This window comes from Gossypium raimondii, chromosome 8 (assembly GCF_025698545.1).
Source record: "Gossypium raimondii isolate GPD5lz chromosome 8, ASM2569854v1, whole genome shotgun sequence".
Lineage (NCBI taxonomy): Eukaryota > Viridiplantae > Streptophyta > Magnoliopsida > Malvales > Malvaceae > Gossypium > Gossypium raimondii.
The window spans coordinates 62,288,981-62,306,332 of record NC_068572.1 but is presented as its reverse complement, the minus strand read 5'-3'; the positions used below and the strand labels follow the sequence as shown (position 1 = coordinate 62,306,332).

The 17,352-nt window shown below is 30.6% G+C and overlaps 3 protein-coding genes across 3 annotated transcripts; 1 reads left to right on the top strand and 2 right to left on the bottom strand.

The window, feature by feature from the left end:
- Nucleotides 1-1,127: 1,127 nt before the first annotated feature.
- Nucleotides 1,128-2,843, bottom strand: LOC128031922 (ankyrin repeat-containing protein BDA1-like). Its single transcript, XM_012621864.2, has 2 exons — nt 2,145-2,843; nt 1,128-2,065 (listed from the first exon to the last, which is right to left on the bottom strand). The coding sequence occupies exons 1-2, from the start codon at nt 2,739-2,741 to the stop codon at nt 1,256-1,258; spliced, it is 1,407 nt and encodes a 468-aa protein (XP_012477318.1). The 5' UTR covers nt 2,742-2,843; the 3' UTR covers nt 1,128-1,255.
- A 4,537-nt stretch (nt 2,844-7,380) lies between these two features.
- LOC105793759 (uncharacterized) lies at nt 7,381-8,184 on the bottom strand. Its single transcript, XM_012622602.2, has one exon. It carries the CDS (start codon nt 8,182-8,184, stop codon nt 7,381-7,383), a length of 804 nt encoding a protein of 267 aa, XP_012478056.2.
- Nucleotides 8,185-8,796: 612 nt separating this feature from the next.
- LOC105793758 (ankyrin repeat-containing protein BDA1) lies at nt 8,797-14,858 on the top strand. The gene is made up of 3 exons (XM_012622601.2): nt 8,797-9,394; nt 9,483-10,218; nt 14,710-14,858. Exons 1-3 carry the CDS (start codon nt 8,798-8,800, stop codon nt 14,856-14,858), a joined length of 1,482 nt encoding a protein of 493 aa, XP_012478055.2. The 5' UTR covers nt 8,797.
- The last annotated feature ends 2,494 nt before the right edge of the window (nt 14,859-17,352 follow it).

Genomic DNA, 17,352 nt, shown 5'->3' with positions numbered 1-17,352 from the left:
TGAGGTTAGTGTAAAAACAGCGGTGGCGGTGAGATTAGACACTGTAGCGTGAGACAAAAAGTAAACTAAACGCACCGCACCGCACCCAATCACCCATCCAAACCCACCCCTAGACTTACTCTATTTAACACTAAATTAATCCGTCTTGATTAATATCTTAATTGAAAAATGGTTAGCGGACGCTTTTAGTATTGTAGTTAAAAGAGTATTTTTTTTATGCTTATCATCTGTCGAATGTCTTTGTCACCGTCTACGATTAGTAATGGATGTAGAGAACGGTAAATTTGGAGGTTTTTCAGCATTTTAATATTCTGATGTTTAGATGAAAAATGTTCTAGTACGGCTACAATTTCTACTTTTCTAAGTTATTTTTGATGATGTCCACCCTTTGTTTAAAAAAGAAAAAGTATTTTTCAAAAGATAAATATATTTAAATGATAGTGAAATTAGTTAATTGACATATTTTTATTATTTATTTTACTTAATTTATCATTTCTATATAAATACAATTATTTTATTTTATTTTATTATTCTTATTTTTGAGATTTTATTGTTTAGAATTAAGAAAAGGGGACACCAAACTCTCATGTAATTTAGATTAATGTATTATTATTATTATTATTATTATTATTATTTGCGTTAGAAAGTGTGGCGCACCACAGCCACCCTTCCTAGGTTTAAGGCATACTCGCAACGTATGTCCTTTTTAGAAAATAATTAGTGTTAAGGTTGATTTTTTTAATATTTGTAGAAATAGATTAATTTTGGAGAAAGAAATGTGGGGATAAAATGTATTTTCTTCAATAACTTGACACATTAATTTATTTGGTCAAATAATTAAATGTTAGTCATTTTATTTTTGAGTCTCGGTTTTAATTTATCTCTTACTCATATTTGTATTTTTATTTCATATTATTTTAAAAATAGTACTTTTTAATTAATAAATATATTATTTTTAATTTTTAATTCATCTTTTAATCAATAACTCTTTTATTATATAAACAAAATAATAAAATATATATATATTACATATATCTTTATGTTAAAGATATTTTTAATTAATAACTCGAAAATAATATTAACACATTTAGAAATAAGTTGATTTTGAACAAACGATACTTCAAATATATCTGTCGGGAAAGGTAATCTTATTTCTATTAAATTTATCCAAAGCAATTACATAGTGTTTTTTTTTCAATAAGAAAAGATATTAATACAAAGAAAATGGAAAAGGGTACATAATATAATATATAAGTTAGACTGACATTCGCAAGTACTGAATTATTCCGATATTATTGTCATTGCGGACACGTCTGCGCATTTGTCTGATTTCCCGGTACTTTGGCAGCATGCATAACCATACGCCTCCAAAAACAAAGACAGACGGGAGAATAATGGCTGCCCACATGACAACAAAGTTGAGGTTTGCCCAAAACATGGACGGAGATATTATTGTCATGCAGTTAAAGTAGGAGACGGATAGAAAATAAAGCGGGAGAAGAAGAATACGAGCTACATCGTATAAAAGGAAAACGGTTAGAAGAACCGGAAGCCCAAATGCTATAAAATTGAATAACCAAAACCCTAAAAACAAGTTGGGATTCATGATTGCCGTACCAGTTTTCATTGTTTCTTCACCCAACACATGTTTAGAAAGTTTTTCAGCGTAATTGTCGTTAAAGAGTTTAAATTTAGTGGTAGTAGTAAGGTTTGAGGTGGTGGTGGGGTTACTAGTGTTATCACCTTGCCAAAGACCTCTCGGTGGGCTTAAAGATGATTGGTAGATCGCTGTTATGACCAGCGCCGCTACCACCAGTGTTGCGTTGATCATGTTCTCCGACAACCCATTCTTTGTACGAATCAACTTTACTAATGCTCTTTCAGACCGACTAGTTCTTTTCTTAATGCGCTTAATCTTGGCGGTGGTCCTATCATCGTCTTCGGCGCTACTCATGTTCAACCCTTGTCTCCCAACATTTTCTATGATTTCTCGAGCTGTCAAGCCTTCCGAGTTCTTAGCTTTTACATCTAACCCATAAAAGGAATCCAACAACAGTTGCACGGCCTGCGTAGAATATTATAAACAGTCATTAATAAGATTATCAAAGGAATATACGCAACTTATCATTATAATGCATCTATACCTGGTGTTGTTGCTTTGTAGCTGCAATGTGCAACGCAGTGTTGTCATCATCATCTCTCCAATTCACAACCTTTCTTTCCAAATCCTTGCCTCCTCCACGACGGTTCTTTCGAAGCCATCCAAGTAAGAAATTAAAAGCGTCGGTGTGGTCGTTTTTCAGAGCAAGATGTAATGCAGTCTCGTCACGAACCGTGACATCCTCAACGCATTCAGGGCAAGTTTCAAGGAGCTGGAATAAAAGATTAGAGTTCCCCGCTGCAGCTGCACAATGGAAAGGGGTCATCCCTTCCCTTCCTTTGACGCGAACCAGGTCTTTATCGGTCTTCAACAGTCGAAGCACTAGCTTGGTATGCCCCATTTTGAAGGCCAAGTGCATGGGGCTAAACCCATCTTGGTTTAGCTTCCGACCAAACGAAGGCTTCAAGTTCATAATCTCCATTGCAAACTTAATTTGGCCTTTATTTGCTGCTATGTGAAGTGGAGTATCGATGAAAGGAATCTGATCAATATGCTCCAGCATGTATGGATCCTCTCCAATTAGAGAGTACAAGGCATCAATATTTCCTGTTCCAGCTACTTCTCTCAAGCTTGGATCCATGCTTTTGTTTCTTTCTTTAAATGATGAAGAAATTAGGAGAGTTGCAAACTGACTATCCTTATTTGAAACCTCAACTGATTTAACTCAATCTTACACTAAACTAATCCCTCAAGGGTATATTTATATTGCATAAAAATATCGAATATTTTAAAAAATGATTAATATATTTATATCTAACGACGGATATGAATCTATGGCCGCCTATTACAGACATCAATATCTTGACTCCCACTCCCCATTTCTCACTTTAATATAATTTCGAAGCATTTTCGCTTTAAAAAAATTTACTCTTAAAATATTTAAAATTTTTAGTATGGCGGTAAAAATTTACTTTTAAATATTATGCTATAAAATCGATAATATATAGCAAGTTAGCAATCGTCTCCATCACAACTCAAGTATGATTATTTGGAGCAATTGCAAACATTTAACACTATGAGAAAATTAACCTCGGATGATCTTAAGTAGTAGACACAATTGGCAAAAGAATCGAACATCCACTAAACTGGAGTGGACGATGTCAAAACCATCCCTGAAACCACTTCCAAAAGCAAAACTAAATGCATAAGAAATACTAAAAAACTCAAATTGTTAATATTATAATATATAGAATATATAAACTCAATTTCATTAATATTATGATATATAAAATATATAAATTATAATTATAATCAATTTAAATGTGAAGTATTTTTATTTTCACACATCATCATCATTATCATTAATATGTCATGTTATTATTATCCTTTTGGCATTAACAAATATTCAAATTAAATTATAGTATAAACATAATAAATTGTTAAAATATGTCATAAGTCCTTGTACTTTTCATAAATTTAAAAATTAGTCCATATATTTTTATTTCTAGGAATTTAGTCTCCATCTTCTGTGTATCTGTCAAACTGGTTCCAACTTCTAGCTCTTGGATTCCATCCTCAACGACAGACCATTATTCTTTTGACCTTAAGAAATTTTTCATCAACATGCTCCAATGATCATAATGACCATCAAAGCGAGGAATAGTAGGTTGAACAAATCTATCGGATTCACTCGAATGTTGTGACATCGTATCTGGAACACAACACAAAACACTCTAAACCTGGCTCTGATATCGCCGATGACAAACTTTAAAGGAATAATTAACACGAGAGGAAAATAATCAAAATCAATTCACTATCATTAACTTCAGCAATTATGCCTTTATATAGGTTTACAGAGAAATTAAATCGTGGAAGTAAAATTTTCTACTAACAGACTAATGAAAACAGAATAGTCCCATAAAGATTAAACAAACTTATTTGTCTAACAGTCTTGCTAAAAAATAGGAGTCAACAAACTGGCTATAACACTTAATTAAAAAAACGTGGTGCGATTGATTTTCCATCACTAGCAACCTTAAAAATTGTCAAATGTCTCTTTTTTAAAATAATTTTTTATTTCACAGGCAACCTTAATCTTGCTTGTGGAATTTAAAAACTAAACCAACTATTATTTCAATGTAATTAATTTAAAAACATATTTATCAAGAAATTAGTATTAACAAAATAGCTTAAAATATATTATTTATTGAGTTTGAAAATAAAAATGTTTAAAATTTTGGATTATATATATTCTTATCACTTTGGTGAATATTTTAATTTTAAAAAGTATTGATATATATTGATCATAAAACAAATGTTGACATAAGGTATCAAATTTTCAGGTAAATAATTGAAGATATGGAACATTTACAACATTTGCTACTTCTTTTCTTTTTCTTTTTTAAATTAATTATTTTCTACACTTTTTCAATCGTTGTATTTAAAAATTTTGGAGATAAATATAATATTGTAAAATAAACATAGTAATTCAGATTGATTTGACCCCAAAAAGGCTATATGAAAGTATTCCAAAACCATGGGCTCGATTTAAATGAAAAACGGAAGAATATTTAAATACCTAAAAAAGTAAATATTATGGGATTTATATTCAAAGTTGATGACTTGGAGCAATATCCATACTTTTTGTTTTTATTATATATTGGCTTTTGTTTTTAATGTCTGGATACTTGCTTGGAATCTTCGAAGGAGAAAGAAAGAAGCGATTTTTTTCATTGGGTGTGGATTTTGTTTTGCTCTTCTTTAAATTATTATATTATTAATTTTGCTTATTAGACTGAATGTGTTGAATTATTATAAAAACTACAATAGGCGACTCCTCCTCCGCCGCCGCCCCTCCTAGTGGCTCCATAAACAACAAATAAATCTATTTATGGAAAATGAAATATAATTTTCTTTCTGCTGGTTTCCAACCCATTTGTAGTAGGTTATGGTTGGTTAGTGACAGAATTTATAATTTGTGACGGAACGAGGTGATATTTTATATACTATCGCAAACTCAAAAATAATATGCAAAAATTGTGATGATACTTCCATCATACACTCACTGATACACTTTACTAGTGAGGGGTATCGATGTCACAAAAATCCATCACAAACCGTCACCAAATGGAAACAGTGATGGAGTCGCAACATCTGTAACGGATTTGGTCTGTCACTGTTGTTTCAGATTTTGGTAGCCAAGGTGTCAATTACACTCTTTCAATTCCTAGAGAGGGTGAGAATTGTGGAAATTATGCAACTAATTACAGACAATTACGCTTAAATCTAATTATATCATGACTTTCTAAATACACCAGTACACGATTCTAGTTTAAGTTTTTCTATTCAATAATAATAGTATTTTAATTTTATAACATATATTTTTAAAATATAATTATTGTTATTTTACTAATTTTGTTTAAATAATTTAAAATCTGATACATATTATTTATGATTAATTATCTATACTTAGCAAATGACCTACGTATATGCTTAATGTTACTAAGAAAATAGCCCAACAAATATAGAATGCCACAGCAATTTGATAAAATTGTATACAATATTTTTATGTTTTTTTATTTATAATTGTATTGTTGAATACTTTCTTAATTAACATATCATATGATGGTTTGATTATAGAATTTAAAAGTATTTAGTTATTTAATTATAATTTGTATTACAAAAACAATATAAAGAATTAGGATATAATTAAACTCTATCAATTAAACAATATTTAGGATTTAGAAGTATAAGAGGGTGTCATTATTAGTTACTACATTAATAATTACACTTCCATCTAATTATTATATGCTGTCCAATCACATCCTTATAATTAGAATAAAGTATGATCAAATTATTAGTTCATTGTGAAAATATGAATTATAAACATGTTTTTATATGATTTATTTTAATACTTTTAAGATTTTTAAACAATAACTCTAAAAAAACAATTTAAAAAAATCTAAAAACATCAAAAAGATCTAAAATCCTCAAATTTACATTTTAAAGTTATACAAAGTTATTTCATCATACCATTCAAAAGAAACAATGACAAAAAAAAGATATTAATGTTATTTATGCAATTACGAGCAAAAATGATTGCAAAAGTGCGTACTCCTGCAAGCATTGAGATACCAAAATTAAAATAGAGGATAACAAGGTTGGTTACGTAATTCAATTTCTCTATGCATGCCTAATTCAATGAGGAGAATCCACTATCTTTCAACAATTACAATCATTGAACATAATTCTAACACATCCCAGTTTAAAATCTTTACTCTTGTACCTTGAAGACTAGATCTATCACTGCTAAATTATCCTCCTGAGAATTTAGTCTATAAAATTAGAACAAAAAGATTTTACAATCAAATGCACTATTACAAAATAACGTTTTTTCACTTGAATAATTTAACTTCTTTCTAAGTTCAATATAATTTTCAAAACTTTATTTACATAATAAAATTTAGTCACGATCCATTCTAAACAACAACTAAAATAATTTGAAAAGAATATAATAATAACAATCAAGTCTGGAGGCGATGTCAACGTTGGTGGCTCTTCGAGGGCCTTGGTCCACCTCTAGTAGATGGTCAGCACTTGAGCTTCATGTGTTACATTTGGCAATGCAATTCCAATTGCACCAATCAATTCGAAGGTGTGGAAAGGTCAATGGGATGAGCCGACTGGGAACTTGTGGGGGGTTGGACTTGTATAACTTTTCTCTTCTGGATATACTCATAGGTTAGGTTGGTTTTGCACGTGATCTATCCGACAGTCTATTGACTGTTTGAGTGTTGATTGTTTGAACCTTCTTTGAACCAAAAAATCGAACCAATTATATTCATAAAGGGAAGAGAAAAACACCTTATGAGTATAATTATGGGTAAAGTCGGTTGTTGGTTCATGTTTGGTTGTGGTGAGATGGTGAAATTGTTGATAGTGGTGAGTACTGGCAATAGTAAGGTGGTGAGAGCATTAATGGTGGAGAAAGAAAAAAGAGAAGATAGGATAAGGTGAGAAGAAGAAATATTTTAATATCCGAAAAAAGAGAGAAAGGAATTTTTTTTAAACATATATGACATATTTAAAGTTTCACATCAAACCCGTGTTATTCTAAAAACAATCCGATCACATTAATAATAAATTTATAATTTTTAAAAATTTAGTGATTGAAACATAAGTACAAACAAAATTAAAAGACTATTGATGTAATTTTATTTATTAAATTTATCCCAAGCAATTACATAAACAAAAAGAAAAAGAAGTTCAATTAAAAAAAATCAAGGACATAATATAATATCAACTAGATTACCCCTTAGCAAGGGTCGGATGATCCCGACTTTGTTGGCTCTAAGAATAGCTCTACGGAAGCGTATGTACTCCTTGTAAGCTGGTGACATAAGTGGTCGTATGATTAAGCGAAGTAAGCGAAGTGGGAAAAGAATGGCTAACCACGTGAGAATATAATTGACGTTTTCCCAGAACGACGACGGGGATATTAGTGTCATCGAGTAAAAGTAGGAGACGCTTAGATAATAAAGCGGGATGAGAAGAAAAGAAGGAACATTGGAGAGGAGCGGAAGCTCAAATGTCAGGAGATTACAAACCCAAAACATTGAATACAAGTCGGGATTCATGATTGTTGTACCTGTTTTCCTTGATTCTTGACCCAACAGGTGTTTGAATCTGGAGTTATTGTAATTGTCGTCAAAGATTTGAAGAGCAGTAGTAGTAACGTTTGAGGTGGTGGTGGGGATACTGTTGTTATCAACTTGCCAAACACCTCTGGGTGGGCTTAAAGATGATTGGTAGATTGCTGTTATAACCAGTGCCACAGTCACCAGCGTTGCGTTGATCATGTTCTCCGACAATCCATTCCTTGCACGAATTAACATTACTAATATCAGTTCAAGGGTATCAAGTTTTTTTTTAATGCGCTTAATCTTGTCATCATCTTCACCACTCATGCTCAAGCCTTTTCTTTCAACATTTTCTATGATTTCTCGAGCCATCAAACCTTCCGAGTTATTAGCTGTTACATGTAACCCAACATTGGAATATAACAACAGCTTTAGTGCCTGCATAGTTAATAAAATTATCAAATTCACTCTTTGGAAACGTAAATCTAATTTCATAATAATAATAATAATAAAAGAGTTGGATTTGAGTTAAAATATGCTCTGAATCACTGTAATCTTTATATATTTATAGTTTAATGCCTCTATTTTTATTTTAAAAATTTAGTCTTTCTATATTTTAGATTTCAAAATTCAAGTCTAATTGTTAACTCTAACTATATTTTTTCTGTTAAATTCATTATCGTGACATTTTGAAATAAAAAGAAAATTATTCACTTAGTAGCAATGAAACAAAAATTTAGAGTTGTAACGAACCTAAATATAACAAAAAAATAACAATTAAATTTAAAAATAAAGAAGTTAAATTTCTAAAATAAAAATAGAATAAAATCTATTACCTGTGTTATTCTACTCTTTCTCACTATGGAAGAGTAATTGTGGGTGGATACAAACAACTTTTACTTCTAAGAGTAATTTATTCTATTCCTTGCTTAATATTTAATTTATTCTATTCTTTAAATCACTCTTTACGTAAAAGTCAAGCAATTAGGACGTACTTTATAATGTTTTAAATAAGGATCATTGGTGGTATGTTATTTTACAAGTCAAGGAGATGAGCATGAATGATAGCTTGAGAGAAGCAGCTGCAACAGGAAATATTGATGCCTTTTATGCTTTAATTCAAAAGGATCCGTACATGTTGGAGCGCATTGACCACATTCCTTTCATTGATACTCCACTTCACATAGCTGCAACTGAAGGCCAAATTAAGCTGGCAATGGAGATGATGAACTTGAAGCCTTCGTTTGCTAGGAAGCTAAGCCAAGATGGATTTAGCCCCATGCACTTGGCCTTCAGAAACCGCCACACCGAGCTACTGCTTCGACTCTTGAAGACCGATAAAGATCTGGTTCGAGTCAAAGGAAGGGAAGGGATGACTCCTTTCCATTGTGCAGCCGCAATGGGGAACTCTAATCTTTTATTCCACTTCCTCGAAGCTTGCCCTGAATGCATTGAAGATGTGACGGTTCGAGACGAGACTGCGTTACATCTTGCTTTGAAAAACGATCACCTCGAAGCGTTTAATCTCTTAACCGGATGGCTTCAAAGTAATCGTCGTAGAGGAGCCAATGAATTGGAAAAGAAGGTTATCAATTGGAGAGATGATGATGGCAACACTGTGTTACACATTGCAGCTATAAAGGAACAACACCAGGTATACTAATTTCCTTTTATATATATATATATATATGCTAGCTGTTGATATATTTATCTAATAGTGTGATAATATATTAATTACGCAGGCACTAAAAATGTTATTATATGTCGGGAAATACTTAGACGTAACAGCTAAGAACTCAGATGGTTTAACAAGTCGAGAAATCATAGAAAAGGTCGAAAGAAGAGGTTTGAACATGAGTGACGCCACCGCCACCAAGATTAAACACATTAAGAAAGGAACCCATTGGCATAAAAGAAGATTAACAATGTTGGTTCGTGCAAGAAACGGGTTGTCGGGGGACATGATCAACGCAACGTTGGTGGTTGCGACGCTAGTTATAACAGCAGTTTACCAATCATCTTTAAGCCCACCGAGAGGTGTTTGGCAAGGTGATAATAACAGTATCCCCACCACCAACTCAAATACTCTTCAAATCTTAGACGACAATTACAATAAATCCAGATTCAAACACCTGTTGGGTGAAGAAACAAGGAAAACCGGTACAACAGTGATGAATCCCGACATGTATTATGGGTTTTGGGTTTATAATCTTATAGCATATGGCTTGCCGGTTCTTCTAACAGTTTTTCTCCTCTCCAATGTTCCTCGTTTACTCCTGATCCCGCTTTATTATCTGAGCGTCTCCTACTTTTATTCGATGACAATAATATCACCCTCGTCGTTTTGGGTAGACGTTAATTATATTCTTGCCAATGTAACCGCTGCTATCCCCTTTGCCCTACTTTTCGGAGTCATCCGCTTATGGATGTCACCAAACTACAAGGAATTCAGACAATTACATAGACTTCTCCGTACTGGCAACCTTGTCATAATCATGTTTATATTCAACTATGTAATTGATTTCTTTTTTTAATGTTTTTTTATAATAATTAATTTAACCTTTATTTATTTTCTCACTTTTACTCTTAATTTTTGTATCACTTTGATCTTAAATCTCTAAATTTTACTAAACACTAATGTGACAGCCCGTGTAACAATTCATGATAATAAAATTATACGTGTCAAATTTTCGATTTAGCAATTTATTACCAATTGAAACTTGAAAATTTGATTAATTTACTTATTTATTTTTCAATATTTGTTAATTTATCCTTGTATATAAATAAATTTATTAGTATGCAAAAACAATATTTTGTATGTTCATCTCAACCAAATTTCTTAGTACCTAAAAGTAATATTTTTATACCAAAAATTTATTTTATTTTCTAAACTTAATTGTGAAAGCATAAAAAAATTAGAAAGCATGTAAAAACTATTAAAAATGATGAAAAGTAGCAAAAATGAAAATATACAAAAATTATATTAAATACTTTGTTATTAATTTGTAATTTGCTGAATTAAAGATTACCATAATGCAACATGACAGTCCATTCTTTAAATTTATATACCTATATATAAAAGGTTTGAACCTACCAAAATTTCTTTAAATTAATTTATAACATAATTTCATTCTTATATATTTATAATATTATTAAATAGTTTAAATAGTTAATATTGTTAATTTTCAATTAAATGTTAACATCAATTTTTTAAGAACACTATTCCAACAAAAAAATTATATTTTTATCATGACAAGTTCAAATGAGTGTTTTAAGAAAAAAATCCTAATTTATATTTCCAGCATTATTTTTATTGTTACATTATTATTAAGTGAATTTTTTAAAAATTTAAAATTTCACGTCAGATAATTTAATAGAAGAATTTTAGCAATAATTAAGTCCAAAAATAAAGGGACTAAATTCCTAAAATAAAAGTAAGGTGACTAAATTCCAAATATATGAAGTGTATAGTGACTTAAAATAAATTTTAACCTTAAAATTTTTGCTCTGTAAGTTAACACAAATAAATAAGTAACTGAATGCAAGAATGGTCCGAAAATTATACTAATTTTCAATAAAAAAGATAAATTCTAGGGATTTGTCCAAAATATTATTCTTAATATCATCACAATAAAAAAATTTATAGTATACTTTGTGATCTAAGCCATTTTTTTTAACATTAGTCTCATTATAGGTTATTTATCATAGTTGTTCTTTTTTATACAATACCTAAAACTACCCATAACCCCTCCCTGACCTTTAAATAAGAGGATAATACGTTTTAGCGCACTCGAATCCACGTTCTCTTGTACTGACAATAATATCGATGTCAATCTAGATAAGACTCAATCGACGCAATATAAAACATTTAATTGAAGAAAAATTATTCGTGAAATGTAATTAATAACATCTAAGTTGTTATAAATCCACAATAAATTGTCCAAACACTAAATTTATAAACTCGCCGGATGACATCAAAATTATGATTATGATTTTGAAATGGTTTTCAAATTTCAAGACATTTTAATTGAGCCCTTGATGTATTAAAATCGTATTAGTTAAGTTTTTCCGTTAATGTAGCTATTAGTTTGAGCATTAAAAGTCAATTCAAATTTGACATGAGATATATTTAAAACAATTGGATTAAATTATAAATATGTATGTACCTATTATGTGGATGACTTGGATATAATGTGTTAAAATAAATAGCCCTTCTAAATTTTATTGACACTATTTGCTTTATAATGCATAAGATTCATGTTATATACATGGTAGGTACACACATGTTTACAGTTTAATTCAAGTGTTTTATGTAATACCGAAAATTACTACAGAAGAAAGTAGATATTCTTGATATAGTAAAATAAGGAAATAAAGTGACAAAAAGGGAAATTTTGAGTTATGGCAACACTGGGAAGTATATTATGACATATTAATTCAAGAAAGGATTAAATCGCAAAAGTGAGAAAAGTTTTGTTGACCAAAAGTAAATACTCAAAATTTGAGGGGATAAAGTGTAAATATGAAAATTTGAAGGACCAATAGTGCAAATATTTTATGGGTGGAATAATCTAGAAATTAAGAAAATTTAGGACCAAATTGAAAAGGTGAAGAATTTTAAGGGACTAAATTGTAATTTTACCAAATTAAGTGATGACTCAAGGTTGAAATTTTAAAATATTATGAAGGGCAAAATGGTCAATTAGAGAGAGAACTCTAGAAGGTAATGATATGTTGGTGATATTTTTAATTAATTAATTAGATAAATGTTATTTAATTAATATTTTATTAAGATTTTTAGTATTATTTTATTATTAAATTATTAATATAAAAAGGATGAAAGAAATCATCATCTTCCCATGCATCCAACGTGAGAAGAAGAGAGAAAGAAAGAAAGTTTTGTTTTCTTTACAATTTGGTCCTTTCACAAAAAATTTACCATTTTCACCTAGAAATCAAAAGAATTTCCATAGCCATCAAGAGAGAAAGACAACAAGGAGACTATGGGGAGCTAGAATATCAAGTTAGATTCAAGAAATAGAAGCTGTAGGAGAGAGAAAATCAAGTTAAAGATTGAAATCAATAACACAATGTAAGAACATCAAGATTTCAATATATTTTTGAGTTTGATAATATTGAAAAAGTAGGAAATTAATGTTAATGTAGAGTTTCATTATATAAAGCTCTATATTCTTGTTATGTTAGTAAAGGAAATAAGTGAAAGTGATGGGAAATATTATAGAGGAAGGAAATAAGAGAATTATAAACTTAGTAATCAACATCTTGCACTAAAACAGTTTTGGACAGCAGCAGTAGGTTAACTTTGAAAAATCACAATAAATCATGAAAATCGAATTAGAAGATGAAAAAATATGAAATTAAATATTATTGAGTCTAGTTTCTTATAAAATAAACGGTGTAAGTAATGGAATTTTAAATCATGAGATATAATAAATTTTGTGAGATAAGGTCAGAATGAATTGGCTCCCTGTTCTGATTTTGGAAAATCATAAAAATTTTAAAAAATAATTATGGGCTAAAATTTATATGTTTAAAATCCTGAATGAGTCTATTTTTAAAAGAAGCAAACAAGAACATTATACTGAATTCTGTACTATGAGATAATTAATTTTAGTGAAGAGTGGTTGGAATTATTGAACAGTGAAACAGGGAGACTTTAATGAATAAAATGTAATATTTTGCTAAACCAAAATTCTAAAAATTTTATGGTAATAAGATATGTGAGTCTAGTTTTAGGAAAATTAACAGATCTTAATTTTGAGTCCTGTACCTCGAGTTATAAATAATTTAGTGACTCGACTCAAATAAACAACTTTGAATTTACATATGAGCAAATAGTGAAATTTTGGATAATGATAATTGAGTGTGTTATATATCAAGGATGTGGAATGGAATGGAGGAGGAGGAAAATATATGTGAATATTCAGCTAATATGAGTTTATTTAAAAAAATAGCTAATTTACATGTTTTAGGTTCGGGACTAAATTGAATAAAAGTAAAATTTTAGGGTAATTTTGTAAAAATTCAAAAAGACCAAGTTGCATGAAATGAATTGTTTTAATTAATAAATTGAATGAAATATTGATTTAGATCAAGATTGGGTGGAAATTGAGGAAAATGAAAAATTACCAAAATGTCCCTAAATTTTAGTATTTCTACAATTTAGCCTAATAAGTTTGTATTACTGTATTTAAAATCTAATTATTATTAATTATTGTGTTTTAATTGAAAAGCATGGTAAATAAATAAGGTAAGAAATTTGGTATGATAACATTGTTTTGAATGGAGTTGATTTCAAGTGAATATGATTATTGAAATTAAGTATTGATATTGAATTGAATGAAATTAGATTGAACTGTGATTATATGTGACTAATTGAGATGAATATTGAATTAAGAAAGTGAAATTGAAATGTGATTATTGAATAGAAATTGAAATGGTTTGAATTGAACTATTGAACTATTGTGGTATTGAACTGGAATATTGAAATTGGTGATTGATATGGATTTTATTGGAATTGAATTGAGAAAGAGGAAATTGATATGTGATACTGATGTTGGAAGTGAATTTGCTTATCGAAATTGAATGAAATATCGATTGAAATGTGAAATTGAATCAAATGAAAATTTATGATTGGGTATTGAAAGTGAGACTGATACTGAACTGCATTATGGAATACTAAATATTGTTTTTGAGTACTGAATTGAATTGTGAAGTTACTGAATACTGTTATGTGTACTGCATTGAACTGTGAAATTACTGAAGTAATGAATTATTGCAATACTGTGAAATTGATTGAAATAAGGAATTATAATTGATACTGAATTAAGATGGAAATTGTATTGAAAAGTGAATTTAATACCCTATTAACTAGTCGGGCTGAGTCAGATATAGTTGGCATGCCATAGGATATGGAAGAGTACAAGTTTTTGCCGGCTTACTAATCAGGCATTTATATGCCGACTACTGTTACTGTTACCAATTCGACACTTTGTGTGTCGAATACTGTTACCGTTACTGTTATAGATTCAGCACTTTGTGTGTTGAATATTGTTACTGTTACTGTTACTGTTACTGCTACCATTACTGATTACTAATCAGGTACTATGTACCGTTTTAGGCACAATATGTTGTACTGGTGTGTTTGGGTTGGATCCTTGTATCCGTCAAAGTCCGAGTCTGTTAATAGGGTTGATTAATTGAAAAGTTAAATTGAACGAAATGAATCAGTTGAGCCATTGAAAAGAAACGTGATTGTGGAATATAATTTGAAAATGTGAATTGAATATGAAAATGTGATTAGAAAGCATGAACTAAATATTCATGAGATAAATAATGGCTCAATGTGATAGTATATGATATTAACTAATGAAAGACCATGGCAGGGCCATGGCAATGCATGTGTAAGACCATAGTTGGACTATGGCATAAAAAGAACGATGTACTCATATCTGTAAGTCGTTCTTTGATTTAGAAAGAAACAGTAAAAGACTTATGTGATTGAATTGAAACATTTATAGATTATTATTGGTATTGATCTGAAATAAATGTAACCATTGATATTTAAATGATATAACGGGCAAATTTCTGAAGTGAGATAACATGAGTTTGAAATGAACTATTATCGGTATGTACGCGAAATTCATGAAAATGATGGTACATGAAATATCGAAATAATGAAATGAATGATATATGCCTATGAAGAAACGATAAGAGAATGATATGTATCATGACATGTGAATGTATGATTATCTTTAATATGTTGATACAAGAAAATTATGCATGATGAGTTTATATGTAATGTGTGCAAAGACACTAACCGGTGTTGCTGCTTGATGCTTAGGCAAGTGTCAGGCTATTGGTTGAATTATTATTTATATAATGCATTGAATTGGTAAGTATTTAAGTGAAAATATACTAGTGCTCATAAAAAAGTGGTAAGGTTTAAATTATGCAATTTCTTATGAAATGCCTTATCATGTGATCAATTCGAAAAAGGCTTTGGTTAAATGCACTAGCTTGTAACCATGGTTGAATGATATGTTTATGACTTGTGTGTCATGCATATATATGGAATAAGCGTGGAAAGTAAAGAAATGCAAATGAAAATAAAGAAATTATGAAGAGTTAAAGTTATATAAAATCCTACTAAGCTTGGGATAATATGTATAAGTGATACTGTAGATTTATTCACCTTGTGAATTAAAGAATATAATTTCATGTAGTAGTGTCATTCATGTCATTGATAACTGGGGGCCCATAATAAATACCAAAGAATATACAAAAGAATGTATAAATTTATGAAGAACTATCTGTACAATATGATTATGAATGAATGAATGATGTGGAAGAAAATCCAAAAGAATGAAAGAATAACTATTCAGACAGACTGAAAGAATATTAGTTCACAAATAATCGCAAGGATGCATTTCATTAGAATAATGACGTTCAGACATGAGCCTATTTCACAAAGGAATTTCTATTATTTTTAGGCTAAAAACAACAAAAATGATCCGAACATTACTCTAAATAAGCTCTAAAAACTACAGGGGTCTCTTCCGCAATCCAAATTGCTTAGAACACTCTCAAATTTATAAAGGCAGACATCTAACAAGGCCCTTTCTTCAGTTGTGTCTTCATACATGTCATTGATGTGAACGCTTCCCCACATCTCTTCATACATCGCATTCACCTTATTGTCAATCATGATTGGGTAGCGGATTTTCTGCATTAGATGAGTCACCCAACTTGACAATATCCATGTTGATGAATTTTTCAACTAGTTTTTTAAAGGTAATGCAATTCTCTATTGAGTGCCCCGTAATTCCCGCGTGGTAGTCACATTGCGCGTTCGCATCATACCACTTAGGATACGGAGGTTGTGGAGGTTTTAAGTAATGAGGAGCAACAACATGCGCATCGAACAAGCTTTGATACAGCTCCTTATAGGATATCAGAATTGGTGTGAACTGGAGCTTCTCAGTACCTGGCTTCACACCTGATTCTTGTTTTGATGAACCTTGCTGATTAGTAACCACCTTTCCTGGCTGATTCACCATAATCGATTTGCTGTACGTGTTCACGCTGTTCACCTTATTTTCTTTTTCCTTTGGGGCTTACTTTCTGTTATTTCTTCCAGCATCAATCTTTCCGCTCCTAATAGCACTCTCAATCATCTCACCACTCATAACTATGTCAGAAAAGCCTTTTGTGGCACTTCCCAACATATGTGTGATGAATGGGGCCTTCAACATATTTATAAAGAGTATCACCATTTTTCTTGCAAGGAGCGGTGGTTGGACCTGAACTGCAACCTCCTTCCATCTCTGAGCGTACTGCCTGAAACCTTCATTCGACTTCTTCTCCATGTTTTGCAAAGTAATTCTGTCAAGAACCATTTCTGCCACATGACTGTACTGCTTCATAAAAGCCTGTGCCAAATCCCTCCAGGAACTAATCTTAGCACGGCTCAATTGATTATACCATTTAGACGCTGCTCCCATGAAGCTATCCTGAAAATAGTGTATCAATAACTGCTCATTATTGACATACCCAGTCATTCGTCTACAAAACATGGTAATGTGGGCCTCA